General features: G+C 42.0%; 1 protein-coding gene across 1 annotated transcript; it reads right to left on the bottom strand.

Annotated features, from left to right (window-relative positions):
- Positions 1 to 1,957: 1,957 nt before the first annotated feature.
- Positions 1,958 to 19,053, bottom strand: LOC132571951 (zinc finger protein 213-like). The gene is made up of 8 exons (XM_060238744.1): positions 18,631 to 19,053; positions 16,628 to 16,742; positions 16,151 to 16,221; positions 15,840 to 15,966; positions 14,646 to 14,768; positions 12,794 to 12,913; positions 4,346 to 4,486; positions 1,958 to 2,007 (listed from the first exon to the last, which is right to left on the bottom strand). Exons 1-8 carry the CDS (start codon positions 19,051 to 19,053, stop codon positions 1,958 to 1,960), a joined length of 1,170 nt encoding a protein of 389 aa, XP_060094727.1.
- Positions 19,054 to 27,987: the final 8,934 nt, after the last annotated feature.

The raw sequence follows: 27,987 nt of genomic DNA, 5'->3' as shown, positions 1-27,987 counted from the left end.
TCATATATTAGCTGCTGTGTCAACATTATAATGAAGATTCCATGTCATCAGTGTTAGGGAATTCTGTTTGAAATTCTATTTATCTCAAACAGTGCGATGGATCACTGGATCAAATAATCATTTAACATGAAAAAGCAAAAACATATTTATTTCTACAGGGAAAGGGTGCTGGGAGGTGAAAATAACAAACACTATAGAACCACATTCTTACTTAAAATGCAAATATTTAGAGGTACCTTTAACTAAAACAAAAATTTATATTCTTCTTTTTAAAACTTAATCATTATCAAAAATTGTCCAATGTCCTTTTATTTTCCACTCTTTTTCTACATATCTTCTAAACCTTTTCCACGCTGTCTTAAAAACTTCTAAATCATAGTCTCTTAATTTTGTTAATTTGTCCATTTCACTCCATGTTATAACTTTTATAATCCAATCCCATTTCTCTGGTATTTTTTCTTGATTCCACAACTGCGCATATAATGTCCTAGCAGCTGAAAGCAAATACCAGATTACAGTTCTATCTTCTTTTGGAATTTTTTTCCATTTGCAATCCCAATAGAAAAGTCTCTGCAACTTTCTTAAATTCATATCCCAAGATCTTAGAAATTTCTTGCTGAATCATCTGCCAATACTTTTCTGCTCTTTCACAAGTCCACCACATATGGTAGAAAGAACCTTCATGTTTTTTACATTTCCAACATGTCTGGCATCTTATTGTTCATCTTTGCCAATTTTTTAGGAGTCATATACCACCTATACATCATTTTAAAACAGTTCTCTTTAATACTATGACATGTCGAGAGCTTCATAGAATTCTTCCACAAGTATTCCCAAGTTTCCATCTGTATTTCTTTATTTACATTAATTGCCCATTTAATCATTTGAGCTTTCACTACTTCATCCTCCGTAAACCATTTCAAAAGTAATTTATATATTTTTGAAATTAATTTTTCATTATCTCCAAGCAGAACTTTTTCCATTTCTGTTTGTTCTTTTCTTATTCCTTCAGTTTTGATATCATTATCCACCAAGCTCTTTATTTGTTGCACTTGGAAACAATCATATTTATTATTCAACTCATCAGCAGTTTTCAATTCTATTTTGCCACTTTGTATTTTTAATAATTGATTATATGATAACCACTTTTCTTCACCTATCTCAGCCGTTGTTTTTATTACTTCAGCTGGCACTATCCATAACGGTCTTCTCTCATCTCCATATTTCTTATATTTTATCCATGTATTTAGCAATTTGGAATCAGGCACAGTGTTAACCCTATAATGACTGGAACTTTGGAATATTGCAAAGGACATACAAAACAGATACATATTTCCAACAATCAGATCTGTTTTGTCAGCATTTTGGAACTACCAGCTATAATGCCAGCATTGTGAAGATTAGAGAATCACTGAATTCTTCAAAAATAAAAACACCCGATAGTGCTGGAGGACTTCTAATAGTGGCATAAAGTGCTTCATTTTGATGGTTTTTGGACTATTAAGTAGACGATTTAATGAGCACTGAGCACTTCAAATGTCTTTGGTATTTGAGTCACTTTCATTATTGCATGGTGTGTGTACACTGAACATATGAAAAATCTATACTTTAAAAATATGTAATACTTGTTTTAATAATTTAGCTAGTCATTGTTGTGATGTATGTTGTTATACCATTTGAACTGAGAGCAGTCACAGCATTAGGCCAAAGTTCAAATGCCATTCTGCTGTAAAACTTGCTTGTGACCTTGGGCCTATTTCATTCCCTCAATCTTAAAAAATATCATAACTCACCCTGAGTTCTGTTGGGGAGACAGATGGACTACAGATAAACTCAATACCCAGCCTTTTAAAGAGCATCTTATGTTTCTTCTCAAAATAGGTGACAATTTCACCAACCCTCAGGATTCCCCTTACCTTCTTTTCTGAACAGCCCTTTTCTTTCATTTCCCCACCTATCAATGAAAGGATGCCACAAACTGCAGGTAGGTGGAGGAGCACTGTGATGCTGCATTGAAAGAAAATCTTTCTGAAGTTGTCATTAGGAAATTTTACCAGATTACCCCCAACATAAGGCTTTTGCTTCTAAAATCCTGTCTATTTTTGGGACAATGTATGTCTGTGAACAGCTCTATTCTGTAATAAATGCCCATAAATCAAAAGTACATACTCAAGATCACTGCAGCTCAGACACTGACTCCAGGTTTTCATGCAATAATTCAAAGCAAGAGGGGTCAGTTTTCAAAGACTTCAATAAAGGAAATACTCTTAATGTTTTACAAATGTTTATATTTTGAAAAAAAAATAACATTGTTAATTGGGTATACCTGTGTCCTTTCTGAAGTTTATCTCCTGTACCCAGCATTACATTCTACACATAGCCCTCCAACAAAGTGACATTTATGTAATATATGGTTCTCTTAACAAACGAGTTCAACAACTCTGAGCTAAGCAGTTCCATGGCTTCTCTTTGCGTGACTCTGAGGATTCAAAAGGCTTCTCTCCTGTGCGGGTTCTTAAATGATTTTGAAGATGGCCACTGCAACTGAATCTCTTCCCTCACTTGGAGCATTCTGACAAAAATACGTAACCTTTCATTGAAATCTGCCTCCGTTCCTGAGGACTGGAAGGTAGCAAATGTCACCCCCATCTTTAAAAAGGGTTCCAGAGGAGATCTGGGAAATTACAGGCCAGTCAGTCTTTCAATACCAGGAAAGTTGGTAGAAACCATTATTATCAAGGACAGAATGAGTAGGCACATTGATGAACACGAGTTATTGAGGAAGACTCAGCATGGGTTCTGTAAGGGAAGATCTTGCCTCATTAACCTGTTACAGTTCTTTGAGGGGGTGAACAAACATGTGAACAAAGGAGACCCGATAGATATTGTTTACCTGGACTTCCAGAAAGCTTCTGATAAAGTTCCTCATCAAAGGCTCCTTAGTAAGCTCGAGAGTCATGGAATAAAAGGACAGGTCCTCTTGTGGATCAAAAACTGGCTAATTAATAGGAAGCAGAGAGTGAGTATAAATGGGCAGTCTTCGCAGTGGAGGACGGTAAGCAGTGGACTGCCGCAGGGCTCAGTACTGGGTCGCATGCTCTTTAACTTGTTCATAAATGATTTGGAGTTGAGTGTATATATATAGCCACAGTGTGTATATATATATATGTGTGTGTGCGTGTGTGTGTGTGTGTGTGTGTATATATATATATATAAAAAAAAATTGGCCACTGTGTGACAGAGTGTTGGACTGGATGGGCCATTGGCCTGATCCAACATGGCTTCTCTTATGTTCTTAAAGGCTTCTCCCCTGTGTGAATTCTTAAATGTCTTCGAAGAGTGCCACTAGAACTGTATCTCTTCCCACACTCAGAGCATTCAAAAGGCTTCTCCTTTGTGTGAATTCCTAGATGATTTCGAAGAGAGACACTGCGACCAAATCTCCTCCCACACTCAGAGCATTCAAAAGGCTTCTCCCCTGTGTGGGTTCTCAGATGTCTTTGAAGATCTCTACTGTGACTGAATCTCTTCCCACACTCTGAACATTCAAAAGACTTCTTCCCTGCATGAGTTCTTAGATGTTTTTGAAGAGTGCCAGTGCAACCAAATCTCTTCCCACTCTCAGAGCATCCAGAAGGCTTCTCCCTTATGTGGGTTCTCAGATGTTTTTGAAGGTAGGCACTGCGACTGAATTTCTTCCCACACTCTGAACATTCAAAAGGCTTTGTGTGGGTTCTTAGATGTCTTTGAAGATCACTACTCTGACTGAATTTCTTCCCACACTCTGAACATTCAAAAGGCTTCTCTCCTGTGTGGGTTCTTAGATGCTTTTTAAGATGGCCACGCTGAATGAATCTTTTTCCACACTCTGAGCATTCAAAAGGCTTCTCCCTTGTGTGGATTCTTTGGTGCACAAGGAGTTGTGATCGGTATTTGAAGTACTTCCTGCACCAAAGGCATTTTTGTGCATTCACTATACTGGGCTTTAGAAAAGGTATATTTCCATTTCCTTCTTCAAAGAACACAGTTCCAGTCTCTGAGCAAATCAACAGCTTCTCTGCAGAGCAAATTCTTTGGTGGCGAATAAGGCCTGATTTCTCTGAGAATCTCTTGCCACACTTTGAGCAACTATAAGGTTTCTCTCCTGGATGTGTTCTTTCATATGTAAGAAGCTTTGCTGTGCGAATTATGGTCTTTCCAGACTCCAGCCATTTTTGGGTCTTCATTCCACTGTGTATTCCAAAATGGATCTTATAAAGGTATTGATTTGAGAAGTTCATTCCACACACCAAGCACTTGTATGTTTTCTTCGGCATGGGAATTACATCTTGGAAATGTAATTTACCCCTCTCCTTGACCATCTGGCTTCCTTTCTCCCTCTTAGGCCCAACTTGATTGTAGAAGTTTCCTCTCAAGTCTTCATTCTTCACTTCCTTTGGCAATTGAGGATGCAGTTCCTCATCCTCCTCATTCCTCTGATTGTCACCTGCAGAAATAAAGAAAGAAATACTGGTGGACTTCCGGGGTTGGATCATGAAGAATTGAGACGCTTCTCAAAGAGCAGCAGACTGGAGCCTTTTGTTCTGGGCAGGGAAGGAGATTTCAACGCCTGCTGCCTACTTTTCTCAGATAGGGGAAAGGCCAAGGTGTGCTCTGGAAATTCCGAAGGAGTTTACTTTGGCTGACGAGGAATCCCAGAGGAGTTCCTTTGAAGCTTTGAAGGACTCCCGTTGAAGGATCGCATTCCAGCGTCTAAAGAGGGCTCCGTGGTCATTAACTTGACTTAAATTCAACATGATTCAAGCTTTCTTGGGACTATTCTAATTTATACCTATTCATTTCTGGAAAGGACGGTGTTGAGAAGGGTCTACTCAGTGGCAAGGTAGGAAGATTGTTATCTACCATTCCAGGACTAATATAAGCTTCATATAAAATAAGGATAAAAATCTGGACTCAAGTATAATATTCTAAGGCAAAGAAGAAAGGAAGGGGGTAATTTCGGGACTTTTGGAGTTAAAGAAACAAACTTAAGAGCAAAAAAACAACTCATATTTTGAATACCTGCGGTTTCTGCACAAACCCCCATTGTCATTGAGCTGCAGAAGGTGGAGATGTCACAGGAAGTGACATCGAAACATCGCGAGTTCCCTCTACCATAAAGAATGAGACTTTGTGGCAAGAAAAGCAGGAAGGAGCCATTGGAAGAAGGGCAAAGATTTGACCTCCTGGTCCTCTCTAGGACCATAAAACCATAGAAAAAGTTCGGTGGCAATCAAAGGGAGGTCATAATTTAAAAAAACTTTTCAAAAATAAAAGGGACTATAAAATTTAGGGGAGCCGACAGATATCATTTGGAAAAGGTGAAACCCACTGGAATATACAAATGAAATTAACTTTGGTGGACTTAAGGTGAAAAAGGAAAACTTTTTAAAAGGTGCCAGAAAAGTCACGGGCGCCATTTTGTAGAAAATATAAACTTTAAAAATTAATATCGGAAGTTTAGCAGCTGTGAGAGTGGCGATTTTAGGCTCTTTGGAAAGGACGAGCTTCAAGCTTCAAAATCCAGTGATCAAATTATAATTTGGCGAGATCAAGTTTAGAGCCTATATTTGCTATGGGAGGACAGTAATGTCAGAGCATAAGGTGGGACCGAAGCTCCGTCAGAGGACCAGTACGTTAGAAGAAGTAAAGATGGCGAAAGCAGTGCAAGAACAACTTGATGCCATGGAGGCGAGGTTAGTTAAAGTGATGAAAAGTTTAATAACTGACAATATTAAAGAGTTAAAGAAAGAGATTGTAACGTGCAGAAGCAGTAAAGATGGAAATTAAGAAAGAGATTGAGGATCTCAGAAAAGACTCACAAGCAACATTAAACAAAGTACACATTGTGGAAAATAAAGTGAAAGATCAAGATTCCATGATCAACAAGCTGCAGAAGAAAGTAGTTCTACAAAATTGCAAGTTGATGGAAAACCAGATACGTCTGAGAGGAGTACCTGAAAAAGAAGAATTGGATTTGAAGATTTATGTAACAGGAATTATTGCTGAATTTTTGGAAATGGACCCTGATCAATCTAGTCATCTTTATGATTATATATACAGAGTCAATTCAATGTATGCCAAAAAAAATAAACTACCAAGGATGTGGTAGTAAGATTTGTGTCAAGGGATATGGTGGGAAGAATCTTAAGTAACCAATTTGAAAAAACGTTGAAAGTGGATGAAAGCAGAGTGAGAATTATGAAAGAGCTGCCAAAAAAGGTCATAAATGAGAGAAGTCTATTCAAGAAACTAACTGATAAATTGTGAGACAGAGATGTGCGATGTAGGTGGATTTTACCAGAAGGTCTGAGTTTTGAACATGGAGGCAAAAGGATTACAATTAATAATGTTCAAGCAATGAGAAGGTTTTTTGAGGAGCATAGGGATTTTGAGGATACAGAATAAAAGAAGAACTCTTATGGATTACAAATTATTATCTTGGAATGTAAATGGACTAAACTCACCAGAAAAAAGTAAAACTACATTTCATTGCATTAAAAAACAAAAATGTAATATAATTTGCTTACAAGAAGTACATATCAAACAAATGGATTATAAATTTTTATGGAACAAGTCATTGGGTGTAGAATTTTTTTCGTTAGCTAAAGAGAATAAGAGGGGTGTGATCTTTTATATTAAACAAGAATTGGATCCAAAATTGGTCTTTAAAGATAATGATGGAAGATACTTAGCAGTAGAAGTGATGTTAAATGATAAAAAGACACTGTTAGTGGGGTTATATGCCCCTAATGGGGTGAAAGATGCCTTCTTTAAAGATACTGTGCAACAACTAGACCAGGTGACGTACGAACAAATGATGATAATGGATGATTTTAATGGGACAGTAAAAGACATGCTGGACAGATCCGGAATAAGAAATAACGAAACGAAATTACCAAAGTCATTTTTCGAGTTAGTGAAACAAGAGAGTTTGGAAGATGTGTGGAGGAAATTTAATCCTAAAGTGCGGGACTATACCTTCTTTTCAGAAAGGCACAATCTTTCTCAAGAATTTATATGTTATGGGTTACAAAAGATATTGGTTTGTGGACGAAAAAAATAAGAGATTCTTCCTAAAGTTAGGGCAGATCATAATCCATTAATATGGTCAGCAAAGCATGTCATAAAGACAAGGAGGTGGAGAATAAATGATCTGCTTCAGAAAACAGAAATTGTGGTGTCTCTAGAAAAGGAAACTAAAGCTTTCTTTCAAATAAATGAAGACATTCAATTTCAAACTGTGTGGGATGCATATAAAGCAGTGATGAGAGGCATTTTAATTACTATGAATAATAAAGATAAAAGAAATAAGGAGAAACAAATGCTAGATATTCAAAAAGAGATTGCCAATAAAGAAAAGGATCTTAGAAAAAGAAACATAAGAGAGACCACAATATTACTGAAACAATTGGAACATTTATTAAATAAAGAGGTTGAATGGAACCTTGAAAGACTGCAACAGAAATCCTTAGAAGGAGCAAACAAACCTGGAAAATATCTGGCTTGGCAAATGAAAAAGAAAAGGGAGAACAGAGTTATAAATAAGATCGTGTCTGGAGATAAAGAAATTGTTGACCAAGCAGGAATTAAAAGGGAATTTTATAAATATTATGCTAAGCTATTTCAAAGCCAAAAGGTGGAAAAAAGTAAAATAAATGTGTATATTTGCAGAGAATTCAAGTATACCCTTTAACAGAAAACATGAAAAAAATTCTAAATGATCCAATTGAAAAAATAGAAGTTGAAGCAGCAATAAACTCAATGAAATTGGGAAAGCCACCTGGTCCAGGTAGATTTACAGCAAAATTTTATAAAGTCCTTGGTGATACATTAGTACCAAAACTTCAGAAATTGATGAACATTATAAGGAATGATGGGAAAATACCAAGTATATGGAAGGAAGCAGTAATTTCGTTGATACCGAAAGAAGACAGACCCCACGAATGTAAAAATTTTTAGACCAATTTCACTACTTAATAATGATTATAAAATATATGCTAGGATACTAGCAGAAAGACTCAAACAGCACTTGAATTATTTTATTAAAGAGGAACAAGCATGATTTCTTCCCAGGAGATAATATTAGAACTGTTATAGATATTGTTGAATATTATGAAAAGCAGCCTGAAAAAGAAGTGGCGATATTTTTTGCTGATGCAGAGAAAGCTTTTGATAAATTGAACTAGGATTTTATGTTTGCAGTGATGGAAAAGTTAGGACTAGGAGAAGACTTTGTAAGAATGGTTAAGGCGATTTATACTGAACAACAAGCAAAACTTTATTTGATAAAGTTCCTAATCAAAGGCTCCTTAGAAAGCTTGAGAGTCATGGAGTAAAAGGACAGGTGAACAAACATGTGAACAAAGGAGACCCGACAGATATTGTTTACCTTGACTTCCAGAAAGCTTCTGATAAAGTTCCTCATCAAAGGCTCCTTAGTAAGCTTGAGAGTCATGGAGTAAAAGGACAGGTCCTCTTGTGGATCAAAAACTGGCTGAGTAATAGGAAGCAGAGAGTGAGTATAAATGGGTAGTCTTCGCAGTGGAGGACGGTAAGCAGTGGGTACTGGGTCCCATGCTCTTTAACTTGTTCATAAATGATTTAGAGTTGGGAGTGAGCAGTGAAGTGGCCAAGTTTGCGGATGACACTAAATTGTTCAGGTTGGTGAGAACCAGAGAGGATTGTGAGGAACTCCAAAGGGATCTGTTGAGGCTGGGTGAGTGGGCGTCAACGTGGCAGATGCGGTTCAATGTGGCCAAGTGCAAAGTAATGCACATTGGGGCCAAGAATCCCAGCTACAAATACAAGTTGATGGGGTGTGAACTGGCAGAGACTGACCAAGAGAGAGATCTTGGAGTAATGGTAGATAACTCACTGAAAATGTTAAGACAGTGTGCGTTTGCAATAAAAAAGGCCAACGCCATGCTGGGAATTATTAGGAAGGGAATTGAAAACAAATCAGCCAGTATCATAATGCCCCTGTATAAATCGATGGTGCGGTCTCATTTGGAGTACTGCGTGCACTTCTGGTCGCCGCACCTCAAAAAGGATATTATAAGCATTGGAGAAAGTCCAGAAAAGGGCAACTAAAATGATTAAAGGGCTGGAACATTTTCCCTATGAAGAAAGGTTGAAACGCTTGGGTCTCTTTAGCTTGGAGAAACGTCGACTGCGGGGTGACATGATAGAGGTTTACAAGATAATGCATGGGATGGAGAAAGTAGAGAAAGAAGTACTTTTCTCCCTTTCTCACAATACAAGAACTCGTGGGCATTCGATGAAATTGCTGAGCAGGCAGGTTAAAACTGATAAAAGGAAGTACTTCTTCACCCAAAGGGTGATTAACATGTGGAATTCACTGCCACAGGAGGTGGCGGCGGCCACAAGCATAGCCACCTTCAAGAGGGGTTTAGATAAAAACATGGAGCAGAGGTCCATCAGTGGCTATTAGCCACCGTGTGTGTGTGTGTGTGTGTGTGTGTATGTATATATATATATATATATATATGTATATATATATATATATATATATATAAATTTTTTGATCACTGTGTGACACAGAGTGTTGGCCTGGATGGGCCATTGGCCTGATCCAACATGGCTTCTTTTATGTTCTTATGTTCTTAAACTGTGTATAAATGCAGACCTGACAGAGAAGATGGTAATAAGCAAAGGTACAAGACAAGGTTGCCTATTGATATTTATAGTGGCACATCTCCATTCATATTTATAATGACTTTAGAGATCTTGCTTTTCCAAATACAAGAAGATAAGGAAATAGAGGGACTGAAATTTAAAAGCTTTTCTTATAAATACAGAGCATTTTAAGATGATGTAATGTTTATTAATGAAAATCCCACATATGCAACTCCATTGCTGCTTCAGAAGATACAAGAATATGGAGAATTGGCAGGTTTCAATATTAACAAAGAAAAATTGAAAATTTTGTGTAAAAATATGACAAAGAAGCATCAGGAAGAACTACAAAGAGTAACAGAGTGTGAAATAACTTCAAAAGTAAAATATCTTGGTGTGGAAATAACTGAAAAATATAGATTTGTATAAAATAACTATGAAAAGCTCTGGCATAAGATTGAGGGAGATTTGATAAAATGGAATAAATTGAACTTATCTATGCTGGGCAGAATTTCTGCAATCAAAATGAATGTTTTACCAAGAATTATGTTCCTATTTCAAACAATTCCAATTGTGAAGGATAACAAACAATTCAGCAAATGGCAAAGGAAAATTTCAGAATTTGTTTGGGCAGGGGAAAAAACAAGAATAAAAATTAAAATTTTGGTTGATGCAAAAGAAAGGGGTGGATTCCAACTGCCTGATTTAAAGTTGTATCACGATGCAGTATGTTTGGTATGGATTAAGGAGTGGATGGTGTTGCTAAATAGAAAATTATTGACATTAGAAGGTCAAGGTAATATTTTTGGTTGGCATGCTTATATGTACTATGAGAAAAATAAGATGGATGGTTTTTTCTCGCACCACTATATAAAAAGAAATTTGTTGAATACATGGTTAAAATACAAAAGATATGGGGACGAGAGAAAACCACTTTGGATTGTGCCATCGGAAGTAATAAAGTTTTATTCAGATTCTACAGAAATAAAGCAGCTATCCTATAAACAACTGTTAAAGATACAAGGAGGAAGGGTGGAGCTGCAAATGGCAGAAGAATTGGATTATAAGTATAATTGGTCTCAATTGCAACAAGTTAAGAGTTTGGTGGAACAAGATATTAAAAACAAAGGGATAAGGCAAGAAGAAACGGAACTGGAAAGAGTGCTGTTTGGTGAAAATGAAAAAATGATTTCAAGAACGTATAAAGTGTTATTGAAATGGTCTACAGAAGATGAAGTAGTCAAATCTCAAATGATAAAATGGGCAATTAATGTAAATAAAGAAATACAAATGGAGTCATGGGAATACTTATTGAAGAACTCTATGAAGATATCAACTTGTTATAACATTAAAGAAAATTGTTTTAAAATCTTGTATAGATGGTATATGACACCTAAGAAATTGGCAATAGTTAAAAATTTTGTGGAATAATGGACTAAAAACAAGGGAAGAATTTTCTTTTTTCTTTTTTTTCTTTTTATAATATATTCTTTTTTCTATTTTTACGATAAAGTGACATTATGACATAATGAAAATGAAGAGACTATATATATATATATATATATATATATATATGTAATGTAATGTAATGTAAAATTTTATTTATACCCCGCCCTCCCCCGCCAGAGCAGGCTCAGGGCGGCTTACAACATTTAAAATGAACAATACAATAATAAAACATTAAGATGTTATATAAGATTAAGATAAGATATAAATAAATTTATATATATATAAATTTATTATGGTAGTATTGTTATTTTTTATGAATAAGCATTTTAAAGGGCTATGTTTTGATTTTATTAATTCAGTATGAAGATTCTAGGATTGAGGGAACTACCTTGTATTGCTTTTTAGTAATTTAAGTACCGTATTTTTCGGACCATAAGACGCACTTCCCCCCCCAAAAAAGTGGGGGGGAAAGTGTGTGCGTCTTATGGTACGAAGATACGTACCTTCCTGGGGGGGGGCAATCTGTTGCCTCCGCGTCCGATCCCAGCGCTTCCCCCGCGCCTGCCTGCTTCTTCCAGCAAGCGGTGGGATCGCTCCACGCAGCCCCCTCCGCAAACCCAGCGCTTCGCGAGCACCGGCTGTGGAGAAGGCAGCGTGCTTCCTTCCTGCTTGTCTGCCTGGCTCCAGCTCTGATGCTTAAAGCAAGCGCCAGGATCGCTCCCTCCACCCTCCGATCCCGGCGCTTGCTTTAAGCATCAGAGCTGGAGTCAGGCAGACGAGCAGGAAGGAAGCACGCTGTCCCCTCCGCAAACCCAGCGCTTTACAAGCACCGGCTGTGGAGAGGGCAGCGTGCTTCCTTCCTGCTCGTCTGCCTGGCTCCAGCTCTGATGCTTAAAGCAAGCACCGGGATCGGAGGGTGGAGGGAGCAATCCCAGCGCTTGCTGGAAGAAGCAGGCAGGCGCGGGGGAAGCGCCGGGATCGGAGGCAGCAGATCACCCCCAGGACTAAGGTGCGTACTATGTTCCGGAGTGCCTTATAAGTCCAAAAAATACAGTAAATACCAGTGGGAGTCACTAAAAGGGGGGTTGGAAGGGGGGGAAATGCAATACAATGATATTGATATGTTGGTATTAATTTGTTTATAGTTATTATCTCAATATATTGCAAAAATAAAAATTGGTTTGACACAAAAACAGAAATAAAGAAATACTGTTAAAACCCACCCAAAGATACCTGATCTACAACTAAATTTTTATCAGCACTCTAAATATTTCATCTGCTTCTTTCTCCTGCACACTGGAGTGTACAATAATACACTTTGTAAGTATATTAAGTCTCCTCCACAAGAGACCCTTGGTTTGGACTCTGATCATTTATATTGCTCCCCACCTGTGTGAGTTACTTTTTTGATGTGAAGTCAGTGCTCTTTTCCAGCTGAAGCACTTTCTCCACTGCAAGTAGTTATACAGTTTCTCTACTAAAGGAATTTGATGTTAATTCTCTGACTTAATGACTTGCAAAGGCCACACTCATTTTCCCTGGAGTGAATTCTTTGATTAGGATGGAAGCCTTTGTTCCTTTTTCTTTTATTATTGACCATTCTTCCTGGTCTAGGATTTCACAGAAATCCCTCCTTGGCAAGGAATGTGGTTATTCCTCCTCTTACCTGTGTGGTTTCCCTCCTGCCTCTGTGGTGCATCCCCATAGTGTCCTTTGGCACCTTCATTCTTGGTTTTTTCCAAAGAGAACCCCTGGAATTCCCCAGCTGTCTCCTCTATGTCTGCTGCTGGAATAAAGCAAGATTTTCAATCAGCACCCACACAAGAATCCAAGGCACCAGTCAGGCACTGCTCATGAATGGGCACACGTTTCTTTGATCAGATCTTCTTTCCTCCCAAATGGAGACACTGGACAATCTAATCCCTGTCAAGCCTTCCTGTAGAACTGTTTTTATATTATGCCTATCTCTCCTCTTCCCAGACTTTCCATCATAGTTCCCTCTAAGCTGTGCTAGGGGGTGTTGGCGCACAAAATTTTAACAGGGAGCTCAGGGATGTCTGTTTTAGCTCAGAACCTCTATTGGAAACAATGGATGGGAGCACCTCCTCCTGGGGCCCATGGTCCAATCTTTTTGAAACCTTGAAAAACAGCCCCCCCCCCCCGAGGCCCAGATACCCCTAGATCAATTTTCATTATAGCCTATGGTGCCACTGACTATAATGGTCCCTGTAGGCTACAATGGAGCTGGTAAAATCAGGTTTTTTGCACACTCCTATTATGCTTTTCAGTATGATTTGTAAGCTGCCTTGAGTCACAGGAAAAAGTGGGATAAAAATATGTGAATAAATAATTTGTTTGGGCAGGTTGATGACATTTAACCAACTTCCTGTTTGTTAGGTTAGGCAGGGTTCTAACAGTGACTGTTCCTCCTGTTATACGTGACCTGTAATGCTGGTAGTCATATTTCACTTAATAGTGAAGAAACCAGTAGCACCTTTAAGACTAACAAATTTTATTGTAGCATAAGCTTTCGAGAAACACAGCTCTCTCTTTCAGATGCATGGAGAAACTGACCAGAGATATATAGGTGGTAAGGGCAGGGGGAAGCGGATACAGAAAGTGATTGCTATGCAACCCCCTGTCTGGGTCCAGTCCTTAGGGTTCCAGACTTCACCGGCTGCTACCCCAGTTCAGGATGCCTGTCAAGTCCGGAGTCCAGAGCACCTATCACAGGAGCAAACCCTCAACAAACCAGGAACCTCAGTTTCTGGCGCTCCATACCAGAAGGAGAGAGCCCGACAGAGCAACCTGGGGCAGGGAAAGAAGGTAGGTGTTCTGATCAAAGAGAGAGGGAAAGCAGGAGCAGAAAAGGGGGGAAAGTACCAGGGGGAACTAGCTGAAACCAGTTCTATCCGGTCACACCTGAAACCTCCTCGTGCAGACAGGAGAGAAGAGAGCTTTAGACAGTCTAGCTCAGCTGGAACCGATGAGGCATTAGGGGAGACCTCTGATTGGAGCAGGAGAAAAGACCATGGGAAAGGAGGAATAAAAGGGGGGAACGAGAGGATGATAATGAACAGCTTGAGAGGAAATTGTGGAGGATGGGTGAGAGAGACGAACTGGTCTGGATATATTCCCTCAAGGACCCAGAGGAAGGACCACGGTGAAGGGATGAACCACTTCTCTGGGTACCACCCACAGAAGGGTTCCCCACCTAATTCCTCACCCTGGAGGTCTTCTCTCCTGACAAGGAGAGTGAGAGTGGAAGTGAGACTGACTCCCTCCTCTGTTCCTGGAATATCCACTATTTAAGGAGAGTGCAGCCACTCAAGAGCAACAGCTGAGCTCAGCCCCAGAAGGAGCTTCCAAGTCTCCAGATTCCAGGCCCCAGAAGGCCTCCCTCCTTACTCTGCAGGCTGGATAATTCTATCAAACCAAAAGTTGCTCAGAAGTGAAGAGGAAACTTCCCATGGCTATTCCTTGCCTGTTCCCTTGACATAACGAGGAAGAATACTCACTTGCAGCCAGCTCATTTCGGAAAGAAACAGTCTCCTGAGATCTTCCTGAGAAACTCTCCAGCCATTCTTCGGACAGAACACTATTGTCTGTCTCCGCCATAGTCTTTCTTACATTCCTGACTTCTTTGCCGGAAAGAAATAGAGTGAGAGTGAAAGAGAGAGATATATAATTCCAATATGGAAAGGAAAAAAATCCAAGAGAAAAAATTATTCTGGAAGGACAGAACATGGTCAAGATCAAAGCCCAGAATCCCGACCACTATAAAGGGGATGGATCCTATAGAGATCACAATCAGAGTTCATGTCCATAATCCCATCTCAGGGGAGGGCATGTGTATGAATGAGTACCCTGAGCTCTTTCAGGTTCCCTTCTGGGACATACTCACACTCAGCTGGAATAAACCCTTACACAACATATGCACAGCAGATTTATTGGTCTAGCAGTAGTCACAGACAGGAAACAAAGGCTCTTAATCCCAAAGGATTAAACAAAGAAACAAAAAGTATCACTATCTTCTGGCTAAACGTATATCTTAAAAACTATAAATCTTACTGCCTCCTAGTAACCTCAGACAGCTTTCCTTGGGTGTCTTATACCTATCCAACAAAAACATCAAAATCCTTCTACTTGGATGGTGTGGCCTGCAGCCGTATCCAAGCACCCAGACAAACCTTCCTCTTCTATACTCCCAACCCAAGCAAAGGCTAAAAAGCTAATTAACATCTGGTGCGTGGAAGATCAGGAAAAGAAGAAGAAAAACCCTAAGAAAGCAGTCTCCCAAGGTCACCTTCCATGCAGGTGTTAATAGGGCAGGAGCTAACAATAAGCCCAAATCCTGCCAACACTTGTGACCCTACCCTGTTAGAGCCTTGGGGAATTCCCAAGGTCCTTATAGCATGCTGTAAAGGTTGGCAACTGAGAAACTGGGATCTCATCCCTTCCAGCGTACTTCAGAGAGCCTCTCAGCTCCAACTTGGACTCAGACCAGGACACATTCTCTGGCTTGGGTGATGGCCACAACACTGGCCATGCTGAACCATCGCTTCCTCTGCCATCCCACCTCCTTGAGGCCCCCAGCAGAGGGGAGATAGCTGGGCAGTCCTCACAATAATATGTTGCTTTTCAATAGTCTGATTCATGCATAACCCCAATGGCAGCAATTTGCATCTTTGGCACCCATCAACGATCCTTACCAAGAGAAGCCACAGTCCCAGAGTTCTCCTGCATGACATCCCGGTAGAGAGCTCTTTGGCTAGGACCCAGCAGGGCCCACTCACCTTCAGTGAAATATACAGCTACCTCCTCAAAGGAAACTGGTGACTGAAAGAAAAAAGAGATCTTTCCAGGCAGAGACTACACTCCCAACGGGGGCATTCTGGGAGGGTGCAGGATGTAGAGTTTGGTTCAGAGGGGGGTTCAGAACCTCTCTCTCCACCGTCAGCAGGACCAAAAGCTTTCATTAGAAAGGTGGGGGGCTTGACTATACCCCATTAATCCCCACTACCTGGGCCAGTTGTGGAGCAGCTGTTTCCACTTCTCTGCACAGATGAAGGATTGACAGCATCTTTTCACTGTCTGAAAGGAAGACAATATTGGAAGGATGAATGTTAATCCCTATTTGGTTTACTTCTTTGAATTTTTTTGCTTCTTTGAATTCTGCCTCATGCATCTCGGCTCCCAGAGTTTTGAAACCTTGTCTTCTTTACACTCAAGAAAACGTGTACTGCCTTTTAGTAAGGTGGAAGAGAAATACCAGGTGAGACATGCATATTTTAATTAATGTAAACAAGAATGAAATTGCATTTCATTATTCTATCTACTCCCCCTTAAACTAAAGGGACCATCACTACCTCCTATGGCATCATGTCCCAGAACTCAATTCTGTGTAGTCTGCAGAAGTATTCCCCTTTTATCCTGTCCTGAATCTTCTGCATAACCTGACTACAGACCCTCATCCGTTCTGGGCAGGAAGCACTCTTACCACTTGACAGGGAATCTTGGGCATGTTCCTGCAATGGTGCCCTCTGACTTTCCTCTGAGGGAGCTCTTTTGCCCTCAGGGGACTTTTCTTCCATCTTCAGAGATTGTCCCCACATCTGAAAGAACAGCAAGGGACACAGGTAAGAGAAGGAATGGAATCAGCCGAGGACATGGATCCTGACCCACTCTAGTCTCCTCATCCCTGCAGTCACCATCAGAGCTGCTTCAACCAAGTTAATTTATGCTACAGTATTCCCCACTACTATGTGTGGGTGAGAAAGCATGGAGAAATTTGTTTCTTTTGAAATGTGGTGTTGGAGGAGTGTTTTTATAGATACAAGTAAGAGAAGGAATGGAACTGGCTGAGGAGATGGATCCTGACCCACTCCCACTCTCCTCATCCCTGCATCCACCATAAGAGCTGCTTTAGCTACAGGGGCAAGAATCACAGTGGGGTTTTCTTCTCAGGCTAGTGAAACATCTAGAGGCAGAAATATCCGGAGCCAGTTTAATGTAGTGTTTAAGTGTGCTGACTCTTATCTGCAAGATCGCAGATATAAACTTTATAAAGGACACAGACAAAGATTTTTTTAAACTTTATAAAGGACACAAAGATATTTTTAAAAGTTTAAAATACAACATGCTTAAAACATTAGCACTCATTGGTCTTAAAGGTGCTTTCTTTGTATCTCTCCTATGTGATCCAGGGAACTGAGCAAAAGAAGCTCTGGCTCTTTCCTTCCTTCCCCAGGGGACCAGGAGCGGGAGGAACCTCAGCCAATAGAAGGAAGAGAGACTTGGCTCAGTAGCTCTGCTGTGCGATTGAGAGATCCTGGCAAAGCAAACTATTCCTCCCCTCCTTCCTCCCCAAGGGAGGAGCCTCAGTCAATGGAGAAAATAAAGGCTTTGCTCTGTAGCTCCTGTCCAATTGAGCAAGCCTGGCAAAACAAGCTGTGATGAAGAAGGAAGCAAGACAGCGGGTGAAGGAAGCAGTTGCTTGGGGGTCTGATAGCAGCCCACCGGGGGCCTGATTTGGCCCCCGGGCCCCATGTTTTGACATCCCTGGTTTAGATGAAGGTGGAGTGAAAATTCACAAAAGGAACAGTAACAATTTGAGATATGCAAAATGACACCACACTACTGGCAGAAAATAGTAAAGACTTGAAAAAACTACTAATGAAGAATGAAAGCAGAATGTGCCAAAGTGGGATTATAGCTGAACATCAAGAAGAAAAAAGTAACACTAGTGTGGAACTACACAAATGTAGGGTTCATGATGAAGAACTTGAAATTGTTTAAGGTTTTCTGTTCTGTGGCTCCACTGTCAACCAAAAGGGAGACTGCAAACAAAAAATCAGAAGGAGATTGCGGCTGGGAAGGAGAGTCAAGAAGGAGCTAGAACGTGTCACTAGTGAGCAAGATCAAATTAATTCATGCCATAGTATTCCCCATTACTATGTGTGGGTGAGAAAGTTGGACAATGAAGAAAGTTGGCATGGAGAAAGTTGATTCTTTTGATGTTGGAGGAGAGTTTTTACAGATACCATGGACAGTCAAAAATACAAATAAGTGGGTTCTAGAGCAAATCAAACCTGAACTCTCCCTATAAGTTAAAATGACTAAAATAAGGTTATAATACTTTCATGACAGTACAAGACAATTGTCACTAGAAAAGACAATGATGCTAGGAAAAGTAGACGACCGAACATGGGATTAATTGACTCAATCAAAGAAGACCCGACCATCAGTTTGTAAAACCTAAGCAAGGGTGTTAACAATAGGACATTTTGAAGGACATTAATTTGTAGGGTCATCATACATCGGAAGCAACATTAGAAAGGTTAACACACATTCAAACAGAAATATCAAACAGGAAGCCTTAGGATAAGGTCAATGTTTGAAAGCTTCCATCTTCAGGGATTCTCCCCACATCTGAAATAACAGATAGGGACACAGGTAAGAGAAGGAATGGAACAAGCTGAGGAGATGGATCCTGAACCTCACCTGCTCTGTCTGCCTCTTCTCCTCAGCCTGACTCAGGAGGAAACCTTCAGCCAGGGCCACCGCCTGGGAACTGGTCTCTGGCTCGCATCCTCTGACCCAGCGTTGCATTTCCTGGGGTAAGGCTGCCAGGAACTGCTCCAGGATCACCAGGTCCAGCATCTGTTTCTTGGTGTTCCTCTCCGGCTTCAGCCAATGGTTGCACAGTCCATAGAGCTTGCTGCAAAACTCTCGGGGTCCATCGACCTCATGGTAACAGAACCACCGGAAGCATTGGCTGCGTACATCTGCAGTCATCGTGTCCTGAGTTAAGATCTCTGGCACAGCTTTTTCCTCAAATTCAACATCACTCACTACCTGGATAGGTTGGGAACACTTCCTCAATCTCTTGCCAATTCCAGGGCCTTCTGAGTCCTCCTCTTCCATCTCTTTCCCCTTCTTCTTGAGTTGCTCTTGACTGTGGAAAGCAACTCTTATTCACTTGCCTATGAAAATGGAAATGGAAAGATATCAAAAAGGCAGAAAGAAACCAAAAGAGAATGGAGTTTTATCACTGACCTGGTCAAGAGACACCTAAGTGGCTCAGAAGAAGTGGTAGTATGTTGTAGTGGTAGTATGTTGATCAGGATTCATATTGTGTCATATTAAGGTTCAAGCTTTTAAAGATATGTTTGTCCTTTAGAAAAGAAAAGCATCCGTATTTGGCTCTTTGAAAATATGCTGTTGATGTTATGAGGTTGGCCTCTGATTTCTGGAGACCAGTCTGTGTAGTGGATGCATCTCAAGGCAAAGTGACACCCAGGACAACGCGACTAGTAAGGGCTTAACCACTCTCCTGACTTTCCTCAAACTAAACAAAACTGAATAATTCAAGAGGGCTTTTCTAAGTAAGCAAGAGGGGTAGCACTGTACAAAAAGGCTTCACAGAGCTACTTGGATAAATCACTAGGGCATGTGGTCTAAACTACTGTGTTTATTTTGCTGTAAGCTGGATCCTACTGTGCCATTTTGCAGCATTTTGTGGGTCATGTCAACATTTATGCTTTCCTTCAACATGGTTTTTCAGATTTCTGGTCGGTTCTACAACCCAAACTGCATTGTGTAGTGATAGTATTGAGCCCCAATAAAGGGCGGACTGCAAAAAAATGTAAATAAATAAAATAACGTCCCCCCCCCTCCGGAAAACTGCAAATGGGGGGGTGGGAATCACTGGCCAAAAGGCGCGGTATTTGAGAAGCCACTCGGCAAGAAGGGTTCATTCCTGTCATCCTCCCCGGCAATTTTTCCTGGGCCTCCCTCCGACCTCCTTGGCTGAGAATTTATTTCGATTTGCAAAATCCAGATCCCGCCATTCAGCCCCAGCCAGGGGCACCACGTGGGCGAACAAATGCAAATAAAAACATACGTAATCGAACAGATTACTTTTTTAAAAAAAAACCTATTTAACCCCACCCCAAGCCACACGACAGCAGAATTTCTGTCTTCTAAGGCCGAAATGACTTACTGGAGAATAAGCCTTCCAAGAATCCGGCTGCAAGACGCCACTGTTGCATCCCCGAAGCCCTCTCTGTTGTCTTCCTTCCCAATTCGGAAGCAAAACCTCCCCCCCCCCTTCCCGCTCGGCCTCTCTAGCAAACAGCTCGGCTGTTTTAACCCTTGCAGAGCCGCAGACGCTTGAAAAAATGCTTCCTGCCCTTCCCACAGAGAACCGCGCCACAGACTCCCCTGGATTGGGCTTCAGCCGGGCTGCTGTCAGAGGTCCCCGGTGCTGCTCATTGGGATTGCTCCGGAGTAAATCCGCGCAGGATTGCGCTCCTGGAGAATCCCACACTGTTCAGCCATCTCAGAAAATGGTGGTGGGGTGAGAGGTTGATTAGAGTGGGAAAAGGGAAAGCAAACTGAAGCCAGCTCACGCAGAGCAATCCGGTGGGTCTGATCAGAATCCTTTTCGGACCTTCTCCCAGATAAGAGTCCGCACGCTTAACCACTACACCAAACTGGCTTTCTAAAGGACAACATAAGAGAAGCCATGTTGGATCAGGCCAATGGCCCATCCAGTCCAACACACTGTCACACAGTGGCCAAAAACCCCCCCAAGTGCCATCAGAAGGTTCACAAGTGGGTCTAGAAGCCCTTCCATTTTGCCCCCCACCCCAAGCACCAAGAATACAGAGCATCACTGCCCCAGACAGTTCCAATAATATACTGTGGCTAATAGCCATTGATGGACCTCTGCTCCATATTTTTATCCATCACCAACTCCTGTGGCAGTGAATTCCACATGTCAATCACCCTTTGGGTGAAGAAGTACTTCCTTTTATCCATTCTAACCCGACTGCTCAGCAATTTCATTGAATGCCCACGAGTTCTTGTACTGTGAGAAAGGAAGAAAAGTACTTCTTTCTCTACTTTCTCTATCCCATGCATAATCTTGTAAACTTCTATCATGTCACCCCGCAGTCAACGTTTCTCCAAGCAAAAGAGCCCCAAGCGTTTTAACCTTTCTTCATAGGGAAAGTGTTCCAAACCTTTAATCATTCTAGTTGCCCTTTTCTGGACTTTTTCCAATGCTATAATATCCTTTTTTGAGGTGTGATGACCAAAATTGTGCACAGTATTCCAATGAGACTGCACCATCGATTTATATAGGGGCATTATGATACTGGCTGATTTGTTTTCAGTTCCCTTCCTAGTAATTCCCTGCATGGCATTGGCCTTTTTTATTGCAACCGCACACTGTCTTGACATTTTCAGTGAGTTGTCTACCATGACCCCAAGACCCCTCTTGGTCAGTCTCTGCCAGTTCACACCCCATCAACTTGTATTTGTAGCTGGGATTTTTGCCCCCAATGTGTATTACTTTGCACTTGGCCGCATTGAACCTCATCTGCCACATTGATGCCCTCATCTGCCACTCACCCATCCTCAACAGATCCCTTTGGAGTGCCTCACAATCCTCTCTGGTTCTCACCACCCTGAACAATTTAGTGTCATCTGCAAATTTAGCCACTGCTTACTCCCAAGTCCAAATCATTAATAAACAAGTTAAAGAGCATGGGACCCAGTACTGAGCCCTGCAGTACCCCACTGCTTACCGTCCTCCACTGCGAAGACTGCCCATTTATACTCACTCTCTGCTTCCTATTACTCAGCCAGTTTTTGATCCACAAGAGGACCTGTCCTTTTACTCCATGACTCTCGAGCTTACTAAGGAGCCTTTGATGAGGAACTTTATCAAAAGCTTTCTGGAAGTCAAGGTAAACAACATCTATTGGGTCTCCTTTGTCCAGATGTTTGTTCACCCCCTCAAAGAAACAGGTTAGTGAGGCAAGATCTTCCCTTACAGAACACATGCTGAGTCTTCCTCAATAACTTGTATTCATTAATGTGCCTACTCATTCTGTCCTTGATAATGGTTTCTACCAACTTTCCCCGTATTGAAGTCAGACTAACTGGCCTGTAGTTTCCTGGATCTCCTCTGGAACCCTTTTTAAAGATGGGGGTGACATTTGCTACCTTCCAGTCCTCAGGAACGGAGGGAGATTTCAATTAAAGATTACATATTTTTGGCAGGAGATTCAGAACCCTTTGATGTATGCCATCTGGACCTGGTGACTTATTAGTTTTTAATTCATCCATCAGTTGTAGGACCTCCTCTATTGTCACCTAAATCTGACTCCAGTCTTTAAACACCCCTTCCAAAATTAGTGGTTCTGGAGCAGGCAAACACTTCTCATCTTCCACAGTGAAGACGGAGGCAAAAAATGCATTCAGCTTCTCAGCCATTTCCCTATCTTTCTCCAGTAATTCTTTTACCCCTTGGTCATCCAAGGGCCCCACTGCCTCCCTGGCTGGTTTCCTGCTTCTAATATGTTTGAAAAAAATTTTCTTGTTGGTCTTTATTTTTTTTGCAATATGCTCCTCATAGTCCCTTTTTGCCTGCCTGATCACAGTCTTGCATTTGATTTGCCACAGCCTGTGTTCCCTTTTATTAACCTCACTTGGACTAGCTTTCCACCGCTTAAAGGAGTCCTTGTAACCTTTTACAGCTTCCATTACTTTGTTCGTTAACCATGAAGGCCTTTTCTTATACCTGTTTGTGCCTTTCCTAACTTGTGGTATATATTTTATCTGAGCTTCTAGGATTGTAGTTTTAAATAGCCTCCAAGCTTCCCCAAGAGTTTTGATTGTATTTACCTTTCCTTACAGTTTCCTCTTCACATGCTTCCTCATCTCAGAGAATTTACCACTTTTAAAGTTAAATGTGGTTGTGCTGGTCTTTTGGAGCAACTCCCTATTTATACAAATGGTGAAATCAATAACGTTATGATCACTGCTCCCAAGTGGTGCAATCAGTTTTTACATCTCTCACCAAGTCTTAGGCATTACTTAGGACCAAATCCAGGATCACCCCACCCCTGGTAGGTTCTGTGACCATCTGCTCCATAGCACAGTCATTGAAACTCAATCTCTTTCTCTCGACCAGAGCACATATTAACCCAATCAATCTGCGGGTAGTTAAAATCACCTATTACGACACAGTTTTTACATTTAGCCACTATCTTTAATCCATCATATTATAACTGTCCTCTATCTTTTGATTTGGTGGGCGATAACAAACTCTCATAGTTAAATTTCCTTTTGGGCCCTCTATTTCAACCCAAAGCATTTCTAGAAGGGAATCTAATTCTCTGATCTGTCTTACTGGACTCTCTGACATACAGAGCCACACTACCTCCAACGCTTCCCTCCCTATCCTTCCAATATAACTTATATTCAGGAATCACCGTGTCCCACTGATTCTCCTCATTCCACCAAGTTTCTGAAATTCCCACAATGTCTATGTTTTCTCCCAACACTAAACATTCCAACTCACCAATTTTACTTTGAACACTTCTAGCATTTGTATACAAACATCTATAGTTTCCCAGGCAAGTTAGGCCTGCAACCTTCCTCCTGCTGCCTCAAGACTTTGGCAGACAATCCATACTGTTTATCACCATCTCAGTGGACAACTCTGATCCATTACCCAGTAGAAAAGTAACAGCTAACCCTTGATCTCTTTGAGATGAGTCTTCGCGAACCAGAGACATTTCATCTCCTGTCGGCTTTCCCCCAAGATTTAGTTTAAAAACTGTTCTGCCACCTTTTTGATTTTAAGCGCCAGCGGCCTGGTTCCATCTGGGGACAAGTGGAGACCGTCTCTTTTTCCGCTTGTTCCGGAAAGCATCCCTGTGCCTAACAAACTTAAACTCTTCCTCCCTACACCATCGTCTCATCCACACATTGAGACTTCTAATTTGTACCTGTCTCTCCAGCCCTGACATGGAACAGGTAGCACTTCTGAGAAGGCTACCTTGGAGGTCCTGGCCTTAAGTCTCCTGACTAGCAGCCTAAATTTTTCCTCCAGGACCTCACGACTGCATTTCCCTGCATCGTTGGTGCCAACATGCACCATGACCACTGACTCCTCCCCAGCACTGTCTATCAGCCTATCTATAACATGCATAATATCCACTACCTTTGCACCAGGCAGGCAAGTCACCATATGGTCAGTACGCAGTTTTCTCACCCAGCTGTCTACTTGCCTAAGGATCGAATCGCCAACTACTAAGACCACACCACCTCCCTGCCCAGGGAAGGTTTCTTGGCATGAAAGGATACCCGCTCACCAACTAAAGAAGAGGTCCCTTCTGAAGGCGCATTCCCCTTATCCTCAGCACGGTGCCTTGTTCCCTCTCAAACCTTATGGTCCCTGGCAGCAATGGGGCTGCCACGTTCAGAATGGGGCTCATCTAATATGTCGAGAGTCTTCAAGTGCCTGACTGTCTCTGCTTCTCCAGGTCAGTCACCTAGGCCTCAAGCATATGAACTCATTCCCTGAGGACCAGGAGCTCCTTGCATCAAGCACACACCCAAGACTTCTGTCCTGTGGGCAGATAGTCATACATGTGACACTCAGTGCAAAACACTGGAAAGCCCCCCCCCCCCCTGCTGGCATTCTACCTTCATGATAGCTTTTTTAAAATATACAGTCCCCTTTTAAATCCTGTTTTTTTTTATGTGGCTCTCCTTCTGGAGGGTCTACTTACCTTATTGAGAATGCAAGGAAAATAGGAATCTGGGTTCCTGGTCCTTACACAGCCCCCAGGCTAAGAGCCACAGGCCAAGAGCCCTTCAGCTCGTGCCAAAGGCTCGCGCCTCTGGCAAAAGGTGCAGATTAATAATGCAAAGAGGATGGGGCCTCTGTCTGCCCCAGAACACAGCCACTCCTAATCAATCAGCAACAGTCACCTTCAGCCCACTCAAACCAAACAACAGCAGTTCCCCAGCAACCACAAACTCAGAATTTTCAGCAGTCACACAAACTCAGAAATTCTCAGCAACTTCTCCAGCTGTTTAGAAAGCCAAACCTCACCCTTATAGCACTTCTTATCTGCTCCCTCTCAGAGCTCTCTGAAATGTGCTCTGGCAAAAGGTGCAGCTCAAGGAGCCTTTATAGGCATAGTAGCCGGCTGGGAATCGACTCTTACACTCAAGGCTGGCCCTGCCACTAGCCAAACTAGGTGATTGCCTAGAGCACCGGCCTTCCGGAGACACCAAATTGGGCACCTCTGTGTGACTTGGTGATGTTATGGCTACTTTATGGCAAATATGCGGTTGACTTTTGCCTTCATTCTGCAGGTTGCAAGTGACGGGTACCATTCAAGCAAAAAGCTGTGGGATGCTGAAAGGAAACAGAGTGGTTTCTGAAGCTTGTAGCGCTGTCACCAAATGGATCTGTGAGACGGAAGCACTTCTGGTGTAAATAGTACAGAAATAAGCTGTGAGGAGGGAAAAAAATCAAGACTGGTCTCAAGAAGTGGGGGAAAGCACTACCCTGCCTAGGGTTCCCAGCCTCCTGATGGGGGTGGGGTTTCCCCCAATTTCGGTGCCTCCAACCCACCACCACACAACTGGCTGGCAAGGGTGCCCAAGAAAAGCACCAGCATGCTGCGATGTGCCTGGCATGATGATGTCACCCAGAAGTGATGTTAGCGTGCTGGGCACATTGTGTATGTGTGGGGGGGGGAACGGGATACTCTAGCACTTGGGGGGAAAACTCAACCATAGTTTTTTCCAAAGTGCTAGAGCATCCCCCTGTGACATGCCTGGCGTGATAATGACTCCTCTGGATGACATCATCATTTCATGCGCTCAAGGAAGATCCCCTGCCAGCTGCCAGGTAAGACCTGGAACCCTAACCCTGCCATGGTTATGCACTCTGGTTAGAGCTATGGAGGGCTAAGGTAAAGGAAAGATCACAACTCATATTTCTTTCTGCCTGTGAAAAATGCCATGTTCATGAATGAATGTTGTGGGAGTGGGAAAGGCTACAAATGGAGTGATGGAGGCAAAGATATTGCAAACATTCTTTCCTCATTGGGGCTTAGGTCTAAGTTAGAAGGGAGAAAACTTCAGAGGGAGAAACTAGAGAGCCAGAGAGATAGATAGGCCAGGGCCTGTACATCCTTCCCTTCTGTTGCTCTGCTGCTATTACTTTGATGCGTAAATTACTCTGAATGCCTGTAAAGGACTGCAAACTGATAGTGACCTCGTAAAATTTTCAAGGCAAGAGACTACAGAAGTGGTTTGCCATTGCCTTCCTCTCCATAGCAAATCTGGAATTCTGTAGTGGTCTCCCATCCAAATACTGACCTGAATAGCCCAGGCAAGCCAATTCAGGCAAGTACTTGAATGGGAGACCTCCTTAGAATACCAGCAGTCAGGAGGGCAGAGGCAGGCTCTGTTCAGCCACCTCTCTGAACATCCTACAGGGCCCCAGTAGGGGTCAGTCACCAGAGGTCACCATGAGTTCCAGGTGTGTGTGTGCACGCACACATGCACACACACACACACAGGTAAAAATACAAAATTCTAACCAGGGCTGGCTGACCCTACTTAGCTTCCAAAATCTGATGAGATCAGGCTAGTCTAGGCCACCCAGGTCAGGACATAAATGGCAACTCCCAGGAAATCTTCCTTCTTGTGGGCTAACAGCTTTGCTATCTTGCTACCATGCTTCCTGCATCTCCATCCATCCTAGTACATTAGATCGTTACATCCTGATTGAGCTTAAGACCTTTGGTCATAGAAGCTAATAAATGAGATGGAAATGGATTCCTATTTCTACTGTCTCGTCTAGAATAGAGCGCATCAAAAATAAAGGACTCATTAACTCACTAAGTTACTTCTTCATTAAAGCACAGAAAAATGAAATGGAAATGGATTCCTATTTCTACTGTGTCTGGTCTAGAATGGAGCGCATAAAAATAAAGGACTCATTAACTAAGTTACGTCTTTATTAAAGCACAGAAAAACCAGCCTGCTGTGCCTGATGTACCCCACAGCCTCCATCAAGAGATGCAGCAGAGACAGTCTCGGGGGGGGGGGAGGGCATCCAGGAATGTTGCAATGTGATTTCTTGCTGCCTAACGGGAGTGACCTCACCATGCTGCGGGGCAAAAACCATAGAATTTCTGGGGGATACCAGAGCATACCCAACATAATAGCTTCACATCCAGTTACACAGCCTGAAGTGATGGCATGGCTTTGTGGGATACTGTCCTCCCCCACTGCCCCTATCAAGGGACCAAGGCTGAAGGAGGCAGGTTGCCCACCAAACCAGGCAAGCTGGCCTCTCCAGTCAGGTTCTCAAGACAGACTAAGGCAGGGGTGGCCAAACTGCAGCTCAGGAGCCACATGTGGCTCTTTCACACAAATTGTGTGGCTCTTGAGGCCCTCCCCCACTCCGTTGGACAGTTTGGAGGAGGCATTTGGCTTTTTAAATTACTTCTCCAAGCCAGCCAGCAGCTTGGAGAATGCATTTAAAGTTTCTTTCTTTCCACCTCTCCCACCCTCCATGTATTTGCTTTTTTTCCACCTTTCCTGCCTGCCTGCCGGCTTTCAAACATCTGACATTCATGTCTTGTGGCTCTCAAATATCTGACATTTATTCTATGTCGCCCTTATGTTAAGCAAGTTTGGCCACCCCAAGCTACGGATTCACCAAAATTCAATGGTTAAGACATAGTTTCTGGTAAATCCTAGAGCACTCCTTCTGACATCATTTTCACTTTTTCACCAGAAGTGATGTGTGCCAGTGCACACAGCCCCCTTCAATTTTCCTCTTGCCAGATTTTGAGGTGCAAGCAGACAACAAGGACAGTTGTTAGACTTGGCAAGCCTTGTTGGTTCTAATAAAAATATCCATTCAGGGCCCTGTTTGGATGAAGTCAATATGCTATTCCACATCTCCGCTGCCTTGTGAAAACTGTGGGCACTTCAGGGATTTTGCAAATAGGCCGTGGGTGCCTTTCC

This window comes from Heteronotia binoei, chromosome 5 (assembly GCF_032191835.1).
Source record: "Heteronotia binoei isolate CCM8104 ecotype False Entrance Well chromosome 5, APGP_CSIRO_Hbin_v1, whole genome shotgun sequence".
Classification (NCBI taxonomy): domain Eukaryota; kingdom Metazoa; phylum Chordata; class Lepidosauria; order Squamata; family Gekkonidae; genus Heteronotia; species Heteronotia binoei.
This window is presented reverse-complemented; position numbering and strand designations above follow the sequence as displayed.